The following is a 21,591-nucleotide window of genomic DNA, read 5'->3' on the forward strand; positions in this document are numbered from 1 at the left end:
TCTTAAGAAGAATTTAGAATACTTTACTTACCCATTTATTCCTCCTCTGGATTCCATTGTCCACTTTGAACGTAGGAGCTACATCCAAGCCATTAACCTTGAATTGGCTGTAAGCTGAGCTCCAAGGGTTGTTGTAATTTTAGCCAAGCAAGGCTCAGACCTGTAAAGACAGACACTGCCATGCTGCAGAATCTACACAGCAATCACTGACATGAATTTTTATCGTCAAATCATTAGTGCTGGACTAGTTCTCCATCCACTTGTATCGGGGCAAAATAACCCATCAATGGAAAGGGTTAAAACTCGCATGCAAGAAAATCAGATGCATACATTTAAGAGGAAGGTAGCACACTTCAGTTGAATAGTCGGAGTGTAACAATTCACCCTACTCACAGCACTGTACGTCTCTCTTGCCCATTTTGTGTGCCACCGTTTTTGTTAGAAGAGCTCGGGTGTAATAAATTATAAGGGTTTCCTGTAACTGCCTTTCTCCTAAATTAGCTCTTGTGTTCTAACATTGCACCGCTCCACTAACATTTTGTGTTCCAACATCATGCTCCACTCGAGCCTCCTCCCGTCTTTCGTCACCTAACTCTATCAGCATAACCCTCTATTCCCTTCTCCCTCATATGCTTATCTAGCCTTCCATTAAATACATCTATACTATTCGCTTCAACTACTCCCTGCGGTAGCGAGTTCCACATTCTCACCACTTTCTGGGTAAAAGAAGTTTCTTCTGAATTCCCTATTGGATTTCTATCATCATTCGGAAGTTGCTCTTAGAGTTTACGATATTATTAGAGTCCCTCAGATAGAAAAACCTGATAAGATATCTTTTCACGTATTATTATTTTACGAGTTTCCACATATCAAGCTCATATGGCACAAATGAAGAGCCGCGGTTTTCCAATGACGGTAAGTGCCTCGCCAGAGATGCACTGCCCTTGGAATGATTTGTACACCACTCCCATCAATACTGACCTCACGGGTGCTTTCTGTGAGTGCAGCTCACTTTAGAACACAGAGCAGTCTAGTCTACTTCACTTAAGTGCATTAATTATGTTAAGTGCATTGCATTTAAAGTCTAAATGCCCCTCTTCATTTCTACAAGTGTCTGTTCTGTTACGAGTATAATATATGGCGTAATTTGCTCTCAAATGTATCCTATCGCTACCCATTCTCATTACTGTAAATGATAATTTGTTAATTTGTGATTTGGCTGTTCAAGTGAGGGCAGCAAAAATAATACTCGAGCTTCTCATGCAGTCCTGAACTGTCCAGTTATTACAAATAGAAAATACTTTGCTAATCAATTATTTATTTTTATTTATTCATTCACGGGATGTGGGCGTCGCTGGTAAGGCCGGCATTTAATGCCCATCCCTAATTGCTCTCGAGAAGGTGGTGGTGAGCCGCCTTATTGAACCACTGCAGCAGTCCTTGTGGTGAAGGTACTCCCAACAGTGCTGACTTTGTCGCAGCAGTTTGGTACAACTGAATGGCTTGCTCAGGCATTTCAGAGAGCAGTTAAGAGTCAACCACACTGCTGTGGGTCTGGAGTCACATATAGACCAGACCAGGTAAGGACAGCAGGTTTCCTTCCCTAAAGGACATTAACGAACCAGTTGGGTTTTTACAACAATCTGGTAGTTTCATGGCCACCATTACTAATACTAGCTTTTTATTCCAGAATAATTTAATTAATTGAATTTAAATTCCCCAGCTGCCATGGTGGGATTTGAACTCATGTCTCCAAATTATTATTCTAGGCCTTTGGATTACTGGTGCAGTAACATAACCACTATGTTACCGTACCCCTATAATTTGTAATATAGAATAATTTATATCTAAAATATATAATTAAAAGTATATATAGTAGAAACCATTTGTACACTTAATGGAAGTATAGAATACTTCATATCCAAAATAGAAAGAATGTATAATATATAAAAAGTATATCGTAGAAAATATTTGTACACTTAATGGAAATTGTGTGCACACCCGTGACCTTTGTACTAAAATTTCATTCTGGTTGTGAGTGAATGTCTGCGGTCTGGTTCCACAATGTAGGTGTAGAGTGCTCAGCCAAATAGATCTGGGGGAATCTCTGCTTCAATGAGCTGAGGTAGCTGATCTTGTTGCGAAGAATAGTAGTAAGCCTGAGGATTGGGACAGTTTTAGAAACCAGCAAAGGATGAGCAAAAGAATTGATAAAAAGGGAAATAATAGAATATGAGACTAAACTAACAAGAAATATAAAAACAGATTGTAAAAAGGAAGAGGGTAGCAAAAGTAAGTGTTGGTCCCTTAGAGGGCGAGACAGGTGAAATTATAATGGGAGTAAGGAAATGGCAGAGACTTTAAACAAATATTTTGTATGTGTCTTCACAGTAAAATACACAAAAATCATACCAACAATAATGGGGAACCAAGGGGATAATAAGTGAGGAACTTAAAGTAATTAAAATCAGTGGAGAAAAAGTACTTGAGAAACTAATGGGACTAAAAGCCAGCAAATCCCCTGAACCTGACGGCCTACATTCTCGGGTTCTAAAAGTGGTAGTGCAGAGATAGTGGATGCACAGGTTGTGATCTTTCAAAACTCCCTCGATTCTGGAACAGTCCCAGCAGATTGGAAGGCAGCAAATGTAACACTACTATTCAAGAAAAGAGGGGGACAGAAAACACAGACGTACAGGTCAGTTAGCCTGACAGCAGTTGTCGGGAAAATGCTGGAATCCATTATTTAGGAAGTGGTAACAAGGCACTTAGAAAATCATAATAGGATTAGGCAGAGTCAACATGCTTTTATGAAAGGGAAATTTATTAGAGTTTTTGAGGATAAAACTAGTAGGGTAAATAAAGGGGAACCAGAGGATGTAGTATATTTAGATTTCCAAAAGGTATTCAATAAGGTGCCACATACAAGGTTGCTATGCAAGACAAGAGGGTAGAAATTGCCTCCCACCTGAAACGGGGCGCACACACCCCATTTCGATGTTTTTTTTACCACAGCTGTGGTTCAGATCGACTCTTTCGGGAAATTCTGCTCTGTTTTCTTTTTGTTTTCATCCGGAAGTCGGTCATAATGGGGGACTGTGACTACACCCAAGGGGCAAAAACGTGCCGGTGACAGCAACTGAGGGGCAGACGTGCTTAACACTGATCGGCAGCAGAGGAGCGGTAAGGGGAGGAATCGGGGCACCATCGGGAAAACTCGGGAGGGCAATTGGGCTACCAGCGGACATTCCACCAAAAGTCGGCGGCCACGTGGTGGTTACAGGCCTTAAGGAAAGGGGCAATTTCGGCCCCAAGGGCTCATGGGGTTGGGTGTAATATATTACCATGGATAGAAGATTGGTTAGCGGACAGAAAACAGACAGAAGAGATAAATGGGTCATTTTCCAGTTGGCAGGCTGAAACTAGTGGGGGACCGCAAGGATCTATCCTTTAACCCCACCGTCCCATTCTCATCTACATGCTGCCCCTCGGTGACATCATTTGGCAATACAATGTGAGTTTTCACATGTATGTTGATAATAACCAGCTCTACCTCTCCTCCATTTATTTTGAAGTCTCCACCATCTCTATACTATCAGACTGCTTGTCCGACATCCAGCACTGGATGAGTAGAAATTTCCTCCAGTTAAATATTGGGAAGACCAAAGCCATTGTCTTCGGTTCATGCCACAAACTCTGTTCATTTTCCACTCCCCGACAACTGTCTAAGGCTAACAAAGTCTGTCGCAACCTTGGTGTCGTATTTGATCATGAATTGAGCTTCCTACCTCATATCCATTCTAACGCTAAGACCACCCATTTCCACTTGTGTAATATTGTCAGTGTCCCCCCTTATCTCAACTTATCTGCTGCTGAAACCCTTATCCATGCCTTTATCACCTCTAGACTTGACTATTACAGTGAATTCCTGGCTAATCTCCCTAATTCTACCCTCCATAAACTTGAGGTCATCCAAAACTCTGCCGCCTATATGCTAACTCGTTCCAAGTCTCGCTCACCCATCCCCCCCTGTGCTTGCTGACCTACATTGGTTCCCAATTAAGCAACGCCTCAATTTTAAAATTCTCATCCTTGTTTTCAAATCCCTCCATGGCCTCACCCCTCCTTATCTCTGTAATCTCCTCCAGCCCTATAATTCCACAGACCTCTGGCCTTTTGAACATCCCCGATTTTAAATGCTCCACCAACGGTGGCCATGCCTTCAGCTGCCTCGGTCCTAAGCTCTGGAATTCCCTCCCAAAATCTCTCCACCTCTGCACTTCTTTTTCCTCTTTTAAGAAGCTCCTTAAAACATACTTCTTCGACCAAGCTTTTGATCATCTTATATGGCTCAGTGTAAATTTTGTTTTTTGATAACGCTCCGGTGAAGCATCTTACTACTTTAAAGGCGCCGTATAAATATATAAGTTATCGTTGTTTGTCGAGTTTCCCGACATTACAACAACAGACAATTTATGCACAGCAAGGTCCCACAAACAGGAATGAGATAATGACCAGATCATCTGTTTTAATGATATCGGTTAAGATAGAAATATTGGCCAGGACATCAGGGAAAGCTCCCTTACTCTTCTTTCAATAGTGCCATGGGATCTTTTACATCCATCTTAGAGGGCAGGCAAGGCCTCGGTTTAATGTCTCATCTGAAAGACGGCACCTGGAGCAGCTGTGAAGTGAGAAGTATTTGCATATATATAGCGCCTTTCACAAGCCCAAGACGTCCCAAAGCGCTTCACAGCCAATTAATTACTTTTGAAATGTAGACACTGTTGTAATGAGTGGAACGAGTGGATAGAAAAATAGGAAGCCCTTGATAAAATGTAGGGGAAGTTATATGTGAATGAATTATCTGCGCACATGGTTGGTCTTGTGCCATGGTCGTTCTGCACTGCCAACTGTGAAAACACGGCTGCTGCTCTTTAAATACAGGAAATCGTTAATGTTTTGTACAAACAGTGAGTTTGGTATCATCAAGCTAGCATCTGTTCATGGGCCCAGGCCCTCTGTGAATTTAGCACTTCCGCTAGCTTTAGTGAGTGTTTTTACCAGGCAGAAATGACAGCCACTCTTCTGGGGCTCAGTTTGAACGGGGCTCTGCTGAGATAGAAGGGCAGCGACTTGTACTCTTACACCATCATAAGCCTTTACCCGCCCAGTGTATCCCTCCCACTTCTAACCAGTTTTTATTAGCCTTTGCAACCGATTAAAATGTGCAATTAGTACCTGGGATCCTGGAGCACTCTTTCTCACACACACACACATTCACATACACGTTCAGCCAACCTGTTCGCAACTAGCGAAGAACAGCTGCTCCCAGTCAGAGCAGATTGTATCTTCTTCTGACATTATTGAGTTCCCAGCTCATGCATGGATTCTTGGCTAGCTTTGTACCGTACATTCTTCCTACCCGATACCATGGGCAGCTAATTTTCTTTTTGTTTCTCGATGTAAAGGCATGTCAGTGTTGGGAAAAGGATCATCATCTGTACCTAATACAGCACAGGAAAGGCATAACTTTGAGCTCGCTCTCTTCACAAGATGCTTGTTCCTCAGAGTCGGAATTGCAACTAAATTTACATCTTCAAACTGCACATATCTTTACAGAATTCCTGAGAGGAAAGGACCAACGTGATGAGTTGCAGGCAGATTACTGCTATGAATTCATGACACTCAGAACTGGGTGAAGACTGTCTGAATCCATTAGCGAGAAGGATAGCAAATGGAGAGGGCTTTCAGTATAAATTACTACCCCCACACAATGGCATATAATTGTCTGAATGTCTCCGGTCTGGGAAGGGATGCTGTGTTATCCTTTTCCTTGCACAAGCCAGGAAATAAGTGAGGTACATCTGTCAGTGGTTTTTTTTCCACTGCCGTTGCATTTGCTTCTGACTTTCGGGTTTCCCGACCAATTAGGTTGAGCAGGCATGTTAACGGCCTGCGTGAGTTAATTTAAACTCCAGTACTTGGATACTGCAAGCATGACAGTTGATGCATTCTGGAGGTGGGAGAACAAAAGAATGAATTGGCACAATGGAGTCCCAACGTTGCAAGTCTGCGCCTCGCTTTAGAGATGTGTTGCTGGTCACTAAGGGCCCGCAGGTAGATACTGTTCCCACTGATAGGAGAAAGAAGCCTGCCAGTGAGACTAAGAAGGCGTGGCTGGAGGTTGCTCATGAGGTGAGCAGCAGGGGTGCGGTGCCTCGTTCCTGGATTCAATGCCAAAAGCGGTTTAATAACCTAAGCAGGGCAGGCAAGGTGAGTGCAGTGGCACATTCAACTAGATCCTCATGTGTGCATCACGCCAACTCTTCCTTCCTACGCCTACTCCAGCACATCACTCCTCACACCAACTTACCTTGCAGATGCACCCATCTCTCTCTCTCTCTATGCACTTCCTCACCTCCCCCATCTGTCCAACCACCACTGACAATCACCCTCATCCTTAGGCAATGTCGCGCCTCTCCCTCATCGTCACTTCAACAATCCTCTCCATCCATCCGTTCAACACATGCCATTTCTCTCATAGGTCTCTTTTTCTCCTTGCAGAAAAGAGCGCAGAACATCAGGGAGAAGCAGAGAACAGGAGATGGTCCTCCGTCACAATCGCAAATGACAGCTGCAGAGGAGGCGCTGGACATCAGTGGAGTCTTGGCATGCTTGGCCGTTGGAGATGGAGAAATGGGGGCCTCCCAGCTATCTGGTGACAGAATTAAATATCAGACAGTCACATGACATACAACACTCATGTTGACCTGATGTCAGCAGTGAATGAAATATGATCATGTGCATTATGATTATTTACAACATTCTTATCTTGACAGTTCTAATTCATGTCTTTAATCTCCCACAGGGCCTTCAAGTGTCCCACAGGAGGATAACAATGAATCCTCAGAGGAGTTCACTCCCTCTGAGGGTGCACCAACACGGGACTTATGGAGACCATGCAGCAGCTCAGATACACACACTTCTGTGGGACCGGTAAGAAAATTAGTTGGGTTTTCAGCTGGTGACTCACACATCAACATCACAAGTGAGCACGAGCAGATGGTGGAGACAGGGACAGCGCAAGCTCTGCTCAGCTGGACGTAGATGCTGAACTTCGGGGGCCGTCGACGAAGAGGATACATCTGGAGCAGCAGCAGAGAATGTGCGATGTACTGGCAGGCTTTACAGCCGCACTGTGCACGCTTATAGAGAGATTGGAGGAGTCTGTCTCAGGCATGAGTGCCCTGATGTTGCAGGCCTTTGTGATGATGTCTTCATCCATGGTAAGAGTGGCCACCTGCATGGAGCATAAAATGTGACAATCACACGAGTACATGCAGGCCCTATGAATGTTACCCTAAATAGGATTGATGAAAACCTAGCCGTGGACGTTCAGCACTCCACTGACCTGCACCAAAGTGTCTCCAGCTCATTGCTCGCAGGGAAGTGTGGGGGGACCATGAGAGGGATGATGGTGAAAGGGGAGATGGAAGTGGGGACTCAGCTCGATGCACTTCCACTTCCCCCCCCCACCCCCCGTTGCGCCCCGCCCCCCAGTCTGTGTTGCCTTGTGTCCCGATGGCCAAGTCTGCCCCTGCATAGGGGCAGGTGGAGCGGTGTTTGGAGGGGCTCTCATGGGCTCCTAAACCCACAGGAGGTCAGCTAAGAGCATCTCAGGAGTCACAGCAGGGATCTGATCAGCCTGCCTCTACCTCTAGTAAGAGGAAGAGTAAAGATTCGTAGTTTCACACAGAAATCCACATGGGTGTCTTACACAATGTTAGAGTTAAGTCTCGGTTTAATTTTCATTTTTGAGCCATATTATTTGTTTCCACCACTTTTCTGTGTTGCCCATTTTTGATTGCCACCCAGCAAGTGGCCTTTTCGCTTGTGATGAATGGTAAGACAAGAATTAACACCAAGCAATGGGGGGCAGTGAAAGGGATGGTCGATTGTTTGCAGGACTGCTCTGTGTTGGGGGAAGGGGTGGGGGAAGGTTTTGCATGTGATTCTCATATGGATGGAACCTAACTGAATCTCACCATTATGAGGGCATCCCGGGCATCTCGGGCATCCCATACAGCGATGTGCGCCGCTGCTGGTGCATTGGCCGCATCACGCTCCTCCTCCGCTCCCACTCTGTGCTCTGCACCTTGTTCCTCCTGAAGGTCCACACCTTGCTGCTGTGCACTGTTGTGCAGAGTGCAGTACACCACTGCCTGGCTGGTGCGTGTTGAAGGGGATCTGTTCAGGCACCAGAAGCGCATCTTCAGCATGCCGATTACTTGCTCAATGACACATCAGGTTGTCATGTAGCTTTCATTGCATCACTCCTGGGCCTCATTGGTCAGGTTCCATACGGATGTCACCAGCCATTCTTCATTGGACAGCCATTGTCTCTAAGCAGCTATCCGGTAAGTCTGCTTCGAAGTGCAAAGAGATCAGGGAGGGTGGACTGGCACAGCATGAAAGCATCATGGCAGCTGCCTGGGAATCTTGCGCACACCTGCATAAACATAGAAAATAGGTGCAGGAGTAGCCATTCGGCCCTTCGAGCCTGCACCACCATTCAATAAGATCATGGCTGATCATTCCCTCAGTACCCCTTTTCTGCTTTCTCTCCATACCCCTTGATTCTTTTAGCCGTAAGGGCCATCTCTAACTCCCTCTTGAATTTATCCAATGAACTGGGATCAACAACTTTCTGCGGTAGGGAATTCCACAGGTTAACAACTCTGAGTGAAGAAGTTTCTCCTCATCACAGTCCTAAATGCCTACCCCTTATCCTAAGACTGTGTCCCCTGGTTCTGGACTTCCCTAACATCGGGAATATTCTTCTCACATCTAACCTGTCCAATCCCGTCAGAATTTTATATGTTTCTATGAGATCCCCTCTCATCCTTCTAAAGCCCAGTTGATCCAGTCTCTCCTCATATGTCAGTCCAGCCAATCAGTCTGGTAAACCGTCGCGGCACTCCCTCAATTGCAAGAACATCCTTCCTCAGATTAGGAGACCAAAACTGAACACAATATTCCAGGTGAGGCCTCATCAAAGCCCTGTACAACTGCAGTAAGACCTCCCTGCTCCTGTACTTAAACCCCTAGTTATGAAGGCCAATATACCATTTGCTTTCTTCACCACCTGCTGTACCTGCATGCCAGTTTTCAATGACTGATGAACCATGATACCCAGGTCTCGTTGCCCCTCCCTTTTCCTAATCTGCCGCCATTCAGATAATATTCTGCCTTCGTGTTTTTGCCCCCAAAGTGGATAACCTCACATTTATCCACCTTATACTGCATTTGCCCACTCACCTAACCTGTCCAAATCACCCTGTGGCCTCTTACCATCCTCCTCACAGCTCACACCGCCATCCAGTTTAGTATCATCTGCAAACTTGGAGATATTACACTCAATTCCTTCATCTAAATCATTAATGTTTATTGTAAAGAGCTGGGGTCACAGCACTGACTCTGCTTTCTGTCTGCCAACCAGTTCTCTATCCACGTCAGTACATTACCCCCAATACCTTGTGCTTTGATTTTGCACACCAATCTCTTGTGCGGGACCTTGTCAAAAGCCTTTTGAAAGTCCAAATACACTATATCCACTGGTTCTTCCTTGTCCACTCTACTAGTTACATCCTCAAAAAATTCCAGAAGATTTGTCAAGCATGATTCCCCTTTCATAATCCATGCTGACTTGGACCTATCCTATCACTGCTTTCCAAATGCGCTGCTATTTCATCTTTAATAATTGATTCCAACATTTTCCCCACTACTGATGTCAGGCTAACCGGTCTATAATTACCCGTTTTCTCTCCCTCCTTTTTAAAAAAGTGGTGTTACATTAGCTACCTTCCAATCCATAGGAACTGATCCAGAGTCGATAGACTGTTGGAAAATGATCACCAATGCATCCACTATTTCTAGGGCCACTTCCTTAAGTACTCTGGGATGCAGACTATCAAGCCCTGGGGATTTATCGACCTTCAATCCCATCAATTTCCCTAACACAATATCTCGCCCAATAGCTTATTTGTGTCTTCCTTCGTGAATACAGAACCAAAGTATTTGTTCAACTAATCTTTTTCTCTTCACATGTCTGCAGAAGCTTTTACAGTCAGTTTTTATGTTTCCGGCAAGCTTCCTCTCATACTCTATTTCCCCCCTCCTAATTAAACCCTTTGTCCTCCTCTGCTGAATTCTAAATTTCTCCCAGTCCTCAGGTTTGCTGCTTTTTCTGGCCAATTTCTATGCCTCTTCCTTGGATTTAACACGGTCCTTAATTTCTCTTGTTAGCCATCTTTATGTGGTTGAACACCAGCTGTGCATTGATGGAATGAAAGCCCTTGTATTCAACCAGCACTCCTGGGTGGTCTGAGGGTGCCTTAATGTGCAGTCGATGATACCCTGTACCTGTGGAAAGCCAGCTAGAGCCACCAACACGAGTGCCCGCTCATTCTGACTAGCATCATTTAGTGGCAAACTGTATATAATTGCTTGCCCTGGCAAATTTGGCATTAGTCACCTGTGTAATGCATTTGTGGGCAGCCGACTGCAAGATCTTGCAAATGTCTCCAGGAGAGGGACCAGCTTTGCCTGCTCATGCGGTTATCAGCATAAGATTATGGCTTGGAAGTTAATGGACTCTTCCAAACCAATATAATTGCTGTCCCCATTCAGCAATGAGAAACAGGTCCATGCAGATGAGTGAATACCCTGCTCCAAATCAGCAACTCTTCAATCTCATTACATACAGCGTTGAAAGATTACATTACTAGTTGCTGCTGGGATTGAACCTGTGGTCACAGGCATACAAAGGGGGAGATGCTTCAGTCATTACATTTGCACGTTGCTTTAGATTGATGATTTTTTTAATACCACCTCCATAGACCAATACCGATGGCCGTGATCTCCTAAAATGTCAAGCCCATCGCAGCAATCTATTTCACACCCTGCCTTTGCAAAGGATTGCAGCAGGAAAATATGTTCCAATATACATTCTTCAATGTAAAAATCATCACTTGATAGAGCTAAATTAAATAGAATCTCAGCTGTATAAACTAGACACACATGACCCCCGGGGAGGATTAGCTTGATTATCAGCAGAAACAATATTAAGCTGCAAATCCAGCACCACCAAGGTAAATATTGCAGTCTCACTACCGCCTGCAATTCCAGTGCTCAAGATTAGATCATTTTACAGTTCATGTAATGTTTTGAATACAGACAATTAACCTTTTGATTGCCAGGTTTGACAAAACTCCCACCTCCGTGCATAGACTGCTTTGTTTTCTGCTCACGTACTCCTAATGCTGAAATAAAGATTTTATTACAGTAATGAAGCGATTGAAGCATCAGTAATCTAGCGTGACCTTGTTTATTGGTACTCCTGTCACCTGCACATTTGATCATTTTGGTGCTGGACCGAGGGACCAGCATGCATCAGAGCTGGGTCAGGAAACCAGCCAGATTGGAAGAGAGTGGTTGGGCCAGGGGGAGTCGAGCTGGAAGGAAAGCAAGTGGGTGCTCGCGTCAGCCTCTTGGCTCATTATAGCAGTTTTTTTTTAAAACTGAGAACCATCCAGCTAGGATGGACTGATTCAGAAATAAATCTATTTGGGCGTTAGGCAGAGACAACATGGGACTTTCGAATATCCACCGGTTTCATTACAAATAATCACTGTACCCTTACATAATAATACTGAAAAACAATTAAAACACAAAATCATAATTCACAAGCACAAAATTAAAACAATCATATGTACTCACCTTGCCATACATTTTTATTCCTCTGCTCAGTCTGTTCCCCATTTTGTTTTTATTGTAAATGTATGTTTTTTTTAATACCCATTTTATACAGATTTTTAACTGAGGAGATTTTTTAAATTTTAAGTTAGGAAGCATCTTGATTTGGGTGGGGCCGGGTGGGGGGGAAGCAATTTCCCCTGGTTGGGGCGTCAATGACAAGGGGTCATTTATTTAAAAGCTTCAGTGCGCAGAGAGATTCGGAGAATTTTTTTATCCAGGGTGTTCATAGGATGCATTTAAGGGAAGGCTAGATTAGCATATGTGGGATGAGGGATTAGGGACATAGGAACAGGATTAGGCCATTTGGTCCATCGAGCCTGTTGTGCCATTCAATGAGATCATGGCAGAGACCATTGCATTCGTTAAATGGAAATAGAGGCAATGACAGGCCTATGGGCAAAGAACAGGTCAGTGAGCTTCGTTTTGTATTGTTCGGGCAATAGCTTGTGTGTGTGCTATCTCTGGTTCTTCTCCTCCTTTAGTTATGTGGACAGGTCTGTCCTCTTAGGCGGATGTAAAAGATATGGACATGTCTGTCCTCTCAAGTGGCACTATTTCGATGAAGAGCAGGGGAGTTATCCCCGGTGTCAAGGCCAATATTTATCCCTCAATCAACATAACAAAAACACAGATTATCTGGTCATTATTATATAGCTGTCTGTGGGAGTTTGCTGTGCGCTAATTGGCTGCCGCATTTTCCACATTACAGCAGTGACTACGCTCTGGGAATACTTCATTGGCTGTAAAGCACTTTGAGACGTCCAGTGGTCATGAAAGACACTATATCAATGCAAGTCTTTCTTTGAACATGTTTTACTTTCTTTTTTTGTTGTTCTTCCTCCCGAACCACTTGAAGAGAGAAGCAGCTTTTTAAAAAAGTTTTAATTGGCTGCGTGGCAGATTTTTAGACAATTACAAAACTAGATTGTGAAGTTACATTATTATTGTTACCAAGTGCAAAGGAGCATAAAAACAGGCCATTCAGCCCCTCGAGTCTATTCCACCATTCAGTTAGAGCATGGTGATCTGTACCTCAAACCATTTACGTGCCATGGCTCCATATTCAAATAGCTGCCAATCTCATCTTGAAAATTTCAACTGACCGAGCATCCACAGCCTTTTGGCAGAGTTCTGGATTCCCACTACTCTGGAAAAACTGCCTCCTGATTTCACTCATAAATGGCCGAGCTCTAATTTTAAGATTATGTCCCTTCATTCTGGATTTCACCACCAGAGGAAATAGTTTCTCTGCATCTATCTACCCTATAGAATCCCTTTATGACCTCGATTATATCAACCCTCAAGGAATACAAACCAAATTTATGCAACCTGTCCTCATAATTTAACCCCTTAAGCCCTTGTATAATTCTGGTGAATCTGCGATGTACCCATTCCAAGGCCAAAATATCTGCCGAAGTTCAGTGCCCAAAACTGAAGACAGTACTCCAGATGCGGTCTGACCAAGACTCTGTACAACATAAGTAAAAGAAAGACTTGCATTTATATAGCACCTTTTATGACCACCGGACTTCTCAAAGCACTTTACAACCAATGACGTACTTTTGGAGTGTAGTCACTGTTGTAATGTATGAACAATGACTACACTCCAAAAGTGTTGTCTTGAATAGTCAGACTAGATACTGCAAGCTCAAAGTGTGACCGTAGTCCTTTATTACAGATCTCAGAGTGCCTCTCCAGCCTGTGAGGCCTCCTTATATACAGGTGCTCCCAGGGGATTGTGGGATCCCTTGGGACTCCAGGGGATAAGCCCTCTGGTGGTTAGACATGGTATTTGCAGGTTTACATACATAACAAAAAGTACTCCAGATGGGGTCTGAGCAAGACTCTGTACTACTTCCTCACTTTTGTATTCCAACCACCTTCGCATAAAGGCCAACATTCCATTGGCCTTTTGTAGCTTTTAGTAATTAGAGTACATGGATACCCAAATCCTCTTGCTTCTCCACAGTACCTAGTCTCTCGCCATTAAAAAATATTCTGATTTATCTTTCTTGGAGCCAAAGGAGATGGCCTCACACTTCCCCCACATTACATTCCACCTGCCATAGTTTTGGCCACTCACTTAGTCTATGTCTCTTTGTAACTTCTTGCTCCCATCTGCACAACCTACTGTGCCTCCTAACTAGTATCTTCTGCAAACTTGGATATACAACTCTCTATTCCTTCATCCAAGTAATTTATATATGTTGATAAGCTGATGCCCCAGTACAGATCCTTAGGAAACACCACTTGTCACGTTCTGCCAATCAGAGAACGTTACGTTTATCCTTACTCTCTGTCTCCTACATCCCAACCAATTACTGGCCCATGTTGCAAGATTACCTCCAATTCCATGCACTTTCATTTTTGCTGGTAATCTCTTGTGCAGAATCTTATCAGATGCCTTCTGGAAGTCCATACAGACAATATCAATAGACTCCATGCCAGTGACCAACTCAAAACATTCAACTAGATTAGTCAGACATGACCTACCGTTCACAATTCCATGACGACTTTTATGGATCAGCTCATACTTGTACCGAGTGTTCAATCACTCAGCCTCTGATGATGCATTCCAGTAACTTCTCCACAGCTGATGTGAAACTGATGGAAGATTGCACTAAAACCAGGACGTGTTTGTTGTTACTGAAGAGTACATATACAAAATATCGTAATCTGCCTTTCTCTTTTCAGATCATGACTGACCTGCTGTGCATGTCCAATACATTTTATTTTTAGTTAAGATTTCCAGCATTTGCAATTTGTGTTATAGTAAACACAAGGTATGAATGACGAATCCATCAGAAATCTTGCGGATAATTAATATATAATGTTTAAAGATGTTTATTGAATATTAATGCTCGAAACAATACAAGTTGTGGATTCCTTTACTCGTCGAGTCTCTTTTACTTGGGTTGAGCACAATTTATATTACTGAGCCTTTTATGAAGTGACGTTAAACCTCTTCATTTTTTTCTGTTTTCTCAGGCTCCTAAAGAAACATTGGCCAAATCTGTCCTAGCAGAACTACCCCAGCAAGTTGTTCAGTATTTCAAGCAAAGAAGCCTTCCGCCCGTCAACCCTGATCCGGCCTAACACCAAACCTTCCACCTTTGAGCCTTGCATGATACCAAATTCCCCACCATGCCCTTTGAAAACGTTTACAGAATAAATCTTTGCATGTTTTGCAGCACTCGGCACATTTGCAATGTTTTGTTTTCATTGTTTAAAAAGTATATTTCCAATGACTCGAGTCTTAATTTGTTTGTAAGGAGAATATGGTGCTTTGTAAAAGTATGACAATTAACACTAAGTAAGCGTGGTCAACTTTTTTCCAAGTCACCACTGTTAAAGTATTGAATGTATCTTTGTATTATTGGGTGTTATGTATCTGATTTTTTTAATTATTAAAACAAAAGTTTGAAAATAACGTTATTGACTTACAGGAAGGACAGAACTGAAAGTGATGAATTCTCTCTCACTTTGTGTCTATGTTGTCGGTATGATTAAAATAAACTGTACTTTTGTCAAATTATTTGAATATTTTACACTATTTACCTGTAATACTTGCTGACAGTGAGAAGTTTCAGTAAATTAAGCTGAACTTATACCAGAAGTCTCTTCTCCACCTTGATTTTGCAGTACGAACTTTTTAAACTACTGATGAAATGGCCTAAAGGCTACCTATGTAGACTGCTTTGCTAGGAGATTGACATTTGTGCATAACTACTTTTGCACGAAGATGGAAATAGGAAATAATCCATCAACCAGGAGCATAAGCTGCAGATATAGGAGAGAGTTCACAAGATACATACAGATGAGTGAGGCAAATCAGCACACGTTAACTCAACCATTTAGATGGTAAATGTTTTACGAATTTGTTGGCATTTGATGATATTCAGAAAAGTTAGTAGCTATGTAGCATGGTAATCTATACCCATCAAGTTATACTGTGTAGATTAAGGACTAAGAGAAATAGATGCTGAGATAGGCAAGAGGAAGCAATAGCGCTCTTGAAATTGCACAGTGACACTTAAAATAATGATACACCCGAAAACTAAAAAAAAAGCAACAAGTTCCATTGGCATGGACTGCAAATCTGCACTTGAGAGTTTACAGCTGATTCACTGTAAAAATCATTATTTATATCTGGTGCAGTTATGTTCTCCAATTTAAGCTGGCATTAAAAACTCCCTCTGGATGCTGAATCAAAGACAGCAGTGAGTGAAGGGCTTCACATCAAACCAACATAAATTGCCAAATGTAATTCATGTCCACAGTCTGCCAGCAAGAAAAAACATGTGCGATACAACCCTGTAATCAGTTGCCTGGGTTATATGCAAGAACAGCCGAGGTTGACTCACCCTCCAATTTTCTCTCCTCAAGCCCTTGCTTATCTTGACAAGTCAACAGATCAACAATTCAAACAATGAGGATGCCGCCTCTGTCCTTTATAAATACTTTTACAATTGTGCTGAAAACAGGAGAGAGGAAATCTTCCCAACTTGAGGAATTGCAGACCAGTGCCCGTGTCCTCTTGCTCCATGGCTTCGCTATCGCACAGGGTTAGCAACATTCAGATGTAGCTGAAGAAAGCCTCAATATGGCATTGATCCAAATTAACAGCATGTCACGTCACAATACAAAGCAGGCTGAAAAGAGCAAACTGTCTCCTTTGCAGATTGAATAATAGAAGTGATGAATCCCATCAGGTATTATTTTATTCGTAATATAGAACACTTTCACAAATAATTAAAATATGGAAACAATCAGTACAGAAGTACCACTTTCACAGGTTTTTGTTAAAAATGTTTGCTTGTTATAGTTTTCCACTTGCACGTTCAACTGAATGTTTTTAGAATAAATTTGAGAGAATTATGCTGACAGTGATAGACATTTGTTTGATAAACTTTTCAAAAAAATGTTAATAAAATCACATGGGAGAAATATATTTAACCCTTTCAATACTGAAAGACAATTTCAGCATAAGTGCACAAAGCTCCAGAGTCACTGATGAGAATGGTCTCAGTGTATCACCATCGAAAGCTCCAAATTGTTGAAAATAATACATCAGAATGTGACAGAGTTTTTAAAATTTAACTCACTATTTATACAGTAAAACCAAGTCATGCTGAAGACTTGGGCTCCAGAACTAGCGGCACCTCTAGCCAAGCTGTTCCAGTACAGCTATAACACAGACATCTATCCAACAATGTGGAAAATGCCCTGATGTGTTCTGTCTGGCCAATTACCACCCCATCAGCCTACTCTCAATCAGCAGCAAAGTGATGGAAGATGTCATCAACAATGGTATCAGGCAGCACCTACCAATAACCTGCTCACCGATGCTCTGTTTGAGTTCCGTCAGGACCACTCGGCTCCAGACCTTATTACAGCCTTGGTCCAAACATCGACAAAAAAAAGAGATGAATTCCAGAGGTGAGGTGAGAGTGACTGCCCTTGACATCAAGGCAGCATTTGGCAGAGTATGGCATCAAGGAGCCCTAATAAAATTGAAGTCGCTGGGAATCGGGGAAAACTCTCCATTGGCTGGAGTCATATTAGCACAAAGAAAGATGGTTGTAGTTGTTGGAGGCCAATCATCTCAGCCCCAGGGCATCGCTGCAGGAGTACCTCAAGGCAGTGTCCGAGGCCCATCCATCATCAGCTGCTTCATCAATGACCTTCCCTCCATCATAAGGTCAGAAATGGGATGTTTACTGATGATTGCACAGTGATAAGTTTCATTCGCAACTCCTCAGATAATGAAGCAGTCCATGCCCGAATGCAGCAATACCTGGACGACATTCAGAGTTGGGTTGATAAGTGGCAAGTAATATTCACGCCACACAAGTGTCAGACAATGACTATCTCCAACAAGTGAGAGTCTAACCACCGCCCGCTGACATTCAATAGCATTAGCATCGGCGAATCCCCCACCATCAACATCCTGGGGGTCACCATAGACCAGAAACTTAACTGGACCATCCACATAAATACTGCAGCTACAAGAGCAGGTCAGACGCTGGGTATTCTGCGGCGAATGTCTCACCTCCTGACTTCCCGAAGCCTTTCCACCATCTACAAGGCACAAATCAGGAGTGTGATAGAATACTCTCTCCACTTGCCTGGATGAGTGCAGCTCCAGGAAGCTCAACACCATCCAGGACAAAGCAGCCCGCTTGATTGGCACCCCATCAACCACCTAAAATATTCACTCCCTCCACCACCGGTGCACCGTGACTGCAGTGTATACCATCTACAAGATGCACTGCAGCAACTCGCCAAGGGTTCTTCGCCAGCACCTCCCAAACCCATGACCTCTACCATCTAGAAGTTCAAGGGCAGCAGGCACATGGGAATACCATCACCTGCAAGTTCCCCTCCAAGTTTCACACCACCCTGACTTGGAAATAAATATATTGCCGTCCCTTCTTCATCGCTGGGTCAAAATCCTGGAACTCCCTAACAGCACTGTGGGAGTACCATTACCACGCTGACTGCAGCTGTTCAAGAAGGTAGATCACCATCACCTTCTCAAGGGCAATTAGGAATGGGCAAAAAATGCCAGCAACGCCAACATACCAGGAATGAATTTAAAAAAAAATTTTAAATTCAGGTCACAATGGTACAGAAATCAAACCTGTACAACAAAAAAGGTAGCTATGTACTTTCTGGAGTGAAGCACCACGTGGTTTTAGGCCACCAGCACTACGCGTCTTGTGCCAATAACACTCCACATCTTGTACTGCCATTTTTTTGGGCGGGTTACTGAGCTCTGAGACTATTTGTACAGGGCAGCAATATAATTTTCACTTAATATACCCCAATATTGGGGAGGACTAAAGCCAGAAAAGCAGCTTTAGAGCAACTGCTCATGGGCAAATTTATATAACAGGTCCACAATATATTGGGGTATTAGCTTGGCTCAGGGGAAGCACGTTCACTTCAGAGTGAGAAGATCCTGGGTTGAGGACTTGAACTCAATCTAGGCTGACGCTTCAGTGCAGTACTGAGGGAGTGTTAAATTATCGAAGGAGCTGTCTTTTAAATGAGATGTTAAACCAAGGCTCCATCTGCCTGTTCCAATGAACGTTTAAAAAAAAAATCTCATGGTACCTTTCGAAGAGGAGTGTGGGATCTCTCCTGTTGCCCTGGCCAGCTTTTACCTTCAACCAACATCACTCAAAACAGATACACTTTTCATTTATCTCATTGTTTTTTGTGAGAGCTTGTTGCACGTAAATTGACTATGCTGCATCTTCCTGCAAACAGTGACTACACCACGAATAATCCAATGGCTGTAAAGCATTATGGGATGTCCTAAGGACATGAAAGGCGCTATATAAATGAAAGTTCTTTATTGCTGTTACTCTCTTTTGCTTATTTATTTTTTGTTGGTTAGTGTAAAGGCCTTTCTGAATAACTATAGTTTGCCAATTAAAGAAAATATGCAAACTGTTAAGAGTTCGCAGCACTGTGATGGAGCAGTGAATTTGTTATGCGCAGATTCACCTGGACATTCCACCATGTAGAAAACTGCCAAATTCAGTGGTGATGGCAGAGTAGATGTCAAGTTAAGATCAGGTGCTTTCCCACAGGGAGGGAGCGTGTCAAAAATCAAAAGGCATGTCCCAGAAGTCCACTCAGGCTGAGGGGTAGAAGCCTGGGAGTACCTTACATGGCTACTCCCAATCATGGTTGGCATGGAGTGTGCAGTTGGGAAGACCTACAAGAGGTGCCTTTGGCTCCTGTGGTCTCAGTGAAATGATTGTACATTTAGTTATTTAAAAATAAATTAGGTATGCAGTTGATTGAGTAGCAAAGGGAATCGTCACAAAATTGAAAGCACACAAAGAAGAAGCAGTGTCGAGAAACAGAAAATTTATGCAGTTCTTAAATGGCCCACAGCCATTAACAATGATACACAGGTATCAAGGCTTATCCAAAGCTGTATATTAACAGCCAAAGTTCAGTTAGTAATTCGATTGTAGCTGTTTTTTTTAATGCATGCGAGCGTAAAAATAAATATTTACACTTAAAATGTTGACAGTATTCAACAACATTTCTAGCCTTTGGATTCAAGTCCCAAGTCATTCTCCTCTGTATAGTTACATCTGCGGAGGCCTACTGCAATATGTAACCAGATCCTGCACCAGGGATGTGAAATTCTATATTCACATTTGACTGCCAGAGGTTAAGCAGTTCAAACAAACTTTTTTTTACCATTTTATACAGGAGCCTTTGTATTACAAACCACCTCTAAAGAAATAAAATCCTGCCCTTGAATATTTCAGCTTCACGGGCTTTCAGGAAAAGGGTGGGATCGAAAGACTGAAGAGATGATTCGTCCTCCAGTGTTGATGATAATGTCACTGTCGGAGCTGGACTCTGCATCTGAGTCGCTGCTCCCAGAGTAGGCCCCAAGGCCAGGTAGTATTCCAACACACACAGATGCTGAAGGATGCTGCATTCCTGTGCCAGTTGAGAAATCAGACTGTGCTTGATCGCAGGAGACATCATCTAAAGAAGAATCAAATTAAATGTCAGAATGCAGTACGGACTACCTACAGTTTAACATTTTCTAACATCCACAGAGAACAGGTTATACATGAATTAGTCAATGATGCAGATCATTTTCAATATTGCTGGGTTTAATGTGGCATTACATAATAACATAAGAAATAGGAGCAGGAGTAGGCCATTTTGCCCCTCGAGCCTGCTCCGCCATTTAACAAGATCATGGCTGATCTGATCATGGACTCAGCTCCACTTCCCTGCCTGTTCCCTATAACCCTTTATTCCCTTATCTCTCAAAAATCTGTCCATCTCCACCTTAAATATATTCAATGGCCCAGCCTCCACAGCTCTCTGGGGCAGAGAATTCCATAGATTTACAACCCTCAGAGAAGAAATTCCTCCTCATCTCAGTTTTAAATGGGCGGCCCCTTATTCTGAGACTATGTCCCTAGTTTTTGTTTACCTGATGTGGAAATATCCTCTCTGCATCCACCTTGTCGAGCCTCCTAATTATTTTATATGTTTCGATAAGATCACCTCTCATTCTTCTGAACTCCAATGTGTATAGGCCCAACCTACTCAACCTATATTCATAAGTCAATCCCCTCAACTCCGGAATCAACCTAGTGAACCTTCTCTGAACAGCCTCCAATGCAAGTATATCCTTCCTTAAATATGGTGATCAAAACTGTATGCAGTACTCTAGGTGTGGCCTCACCAATACCTTGCACAGTTGTAGCAGGACTTCTCTGCTTTTATACTCTATTCCCCTTGCAATAAAGGCCAGCAGTTCATTTGCCTTCCTGATTACTTGCTGTACCTGCATACTAACTTTTTGTGTTTCATGCACAAGGACCCCCAGGTCTCTCTGTACTGCAGCACTTTGTGCAAATTTTCTCCATTTAAATTATAATTTGCTTTACTATTTTTTCTGCCAAAGTGGGATAACTTCACATTTTCCCACACTATACTCCATCTGCCAAATTTTTGCCCCTCACTTAGCCTGTCTATATCCCTTTGCAGATTTTTTGTATCTCCCTCACAATTAGCTTTTCCACCCATCTTTGTATCATCAGCAAACTTGGCAACATTACACTCGGTCCCTTCATCCAACTCATTAATATAGATTGTAAATAGTGGAGGACCCAGCACCGATCCCTGCGGCACCCCACTAGTGACCCATTTATCCCAACTCTCTGTTTTCTGTTAGTTAGCCAATCCTCTATCCATGCTAATATATTACCCCAACAT

General features: G+C 43.0%; 2 protein-coding genes across 5 annotated transcripts in view; one reads left to right on the forward strand and one right to left on the reverse strand.

The window, feature by feature from the left end:
* Positions 1-15,080, forward strand: part of cpne2 (copine II) — a 274,630-nt gene extending 259,550 nt beyond the window's left edge. Inside the window, exon 15 of the mRNA XM_070897910.1 lies at positions 14,809-15,080. Coding sequence (XP_070754011.1) covers positions 14,809-14,916 — 108 coding nt within the window. The 3' untranslated portion in view covers positions 14,917-15,080. The remainder of the gene's footprint in view (positions 1-14,808) is intronic.
* A 4,607-nt stretch (positions 15,081-19,687) lies between these two features.
* Positions 19,688-21,591, reverse strand: part of psme3ip1 (proteasome activator subunit 3 interacting protein 1) — a 123,771-nt gene continuing 121,867 nt past the window's right edge. For all 4 annotated transcript variants that reach the window (XM_070897906.1, XM_070897908.1, XM_070897907.1 and 1 more), the window contains exon 7: positions 19,688-20,343. In XM_070897906.1, coding sequence (XP_070754007.1) covers positions 20,120-20,343 — 224 coding nt within the window. In that variant the 3' untranslated portion in view covers positions 19,688-20,119. The remainder of the gene's footprint in view (positions 20,344-21,591) is intronic.

The sequence above is a fragment of the Pristiophorus japonicus genome, chromosome 13 (assembly GCF_044704955.1).
Source record: "Pristiophorus japonicus isolate sPriJap1 chromosome 13, sPriJap1.hap1, whole genome shotgun sequence".
Taxonomy (NCBI): Eukaryota; Metazoa; Chordata; class Chondrichthyes; family Pristiophoridae; genus Pristiophorus; species Pristiophorus japonicus.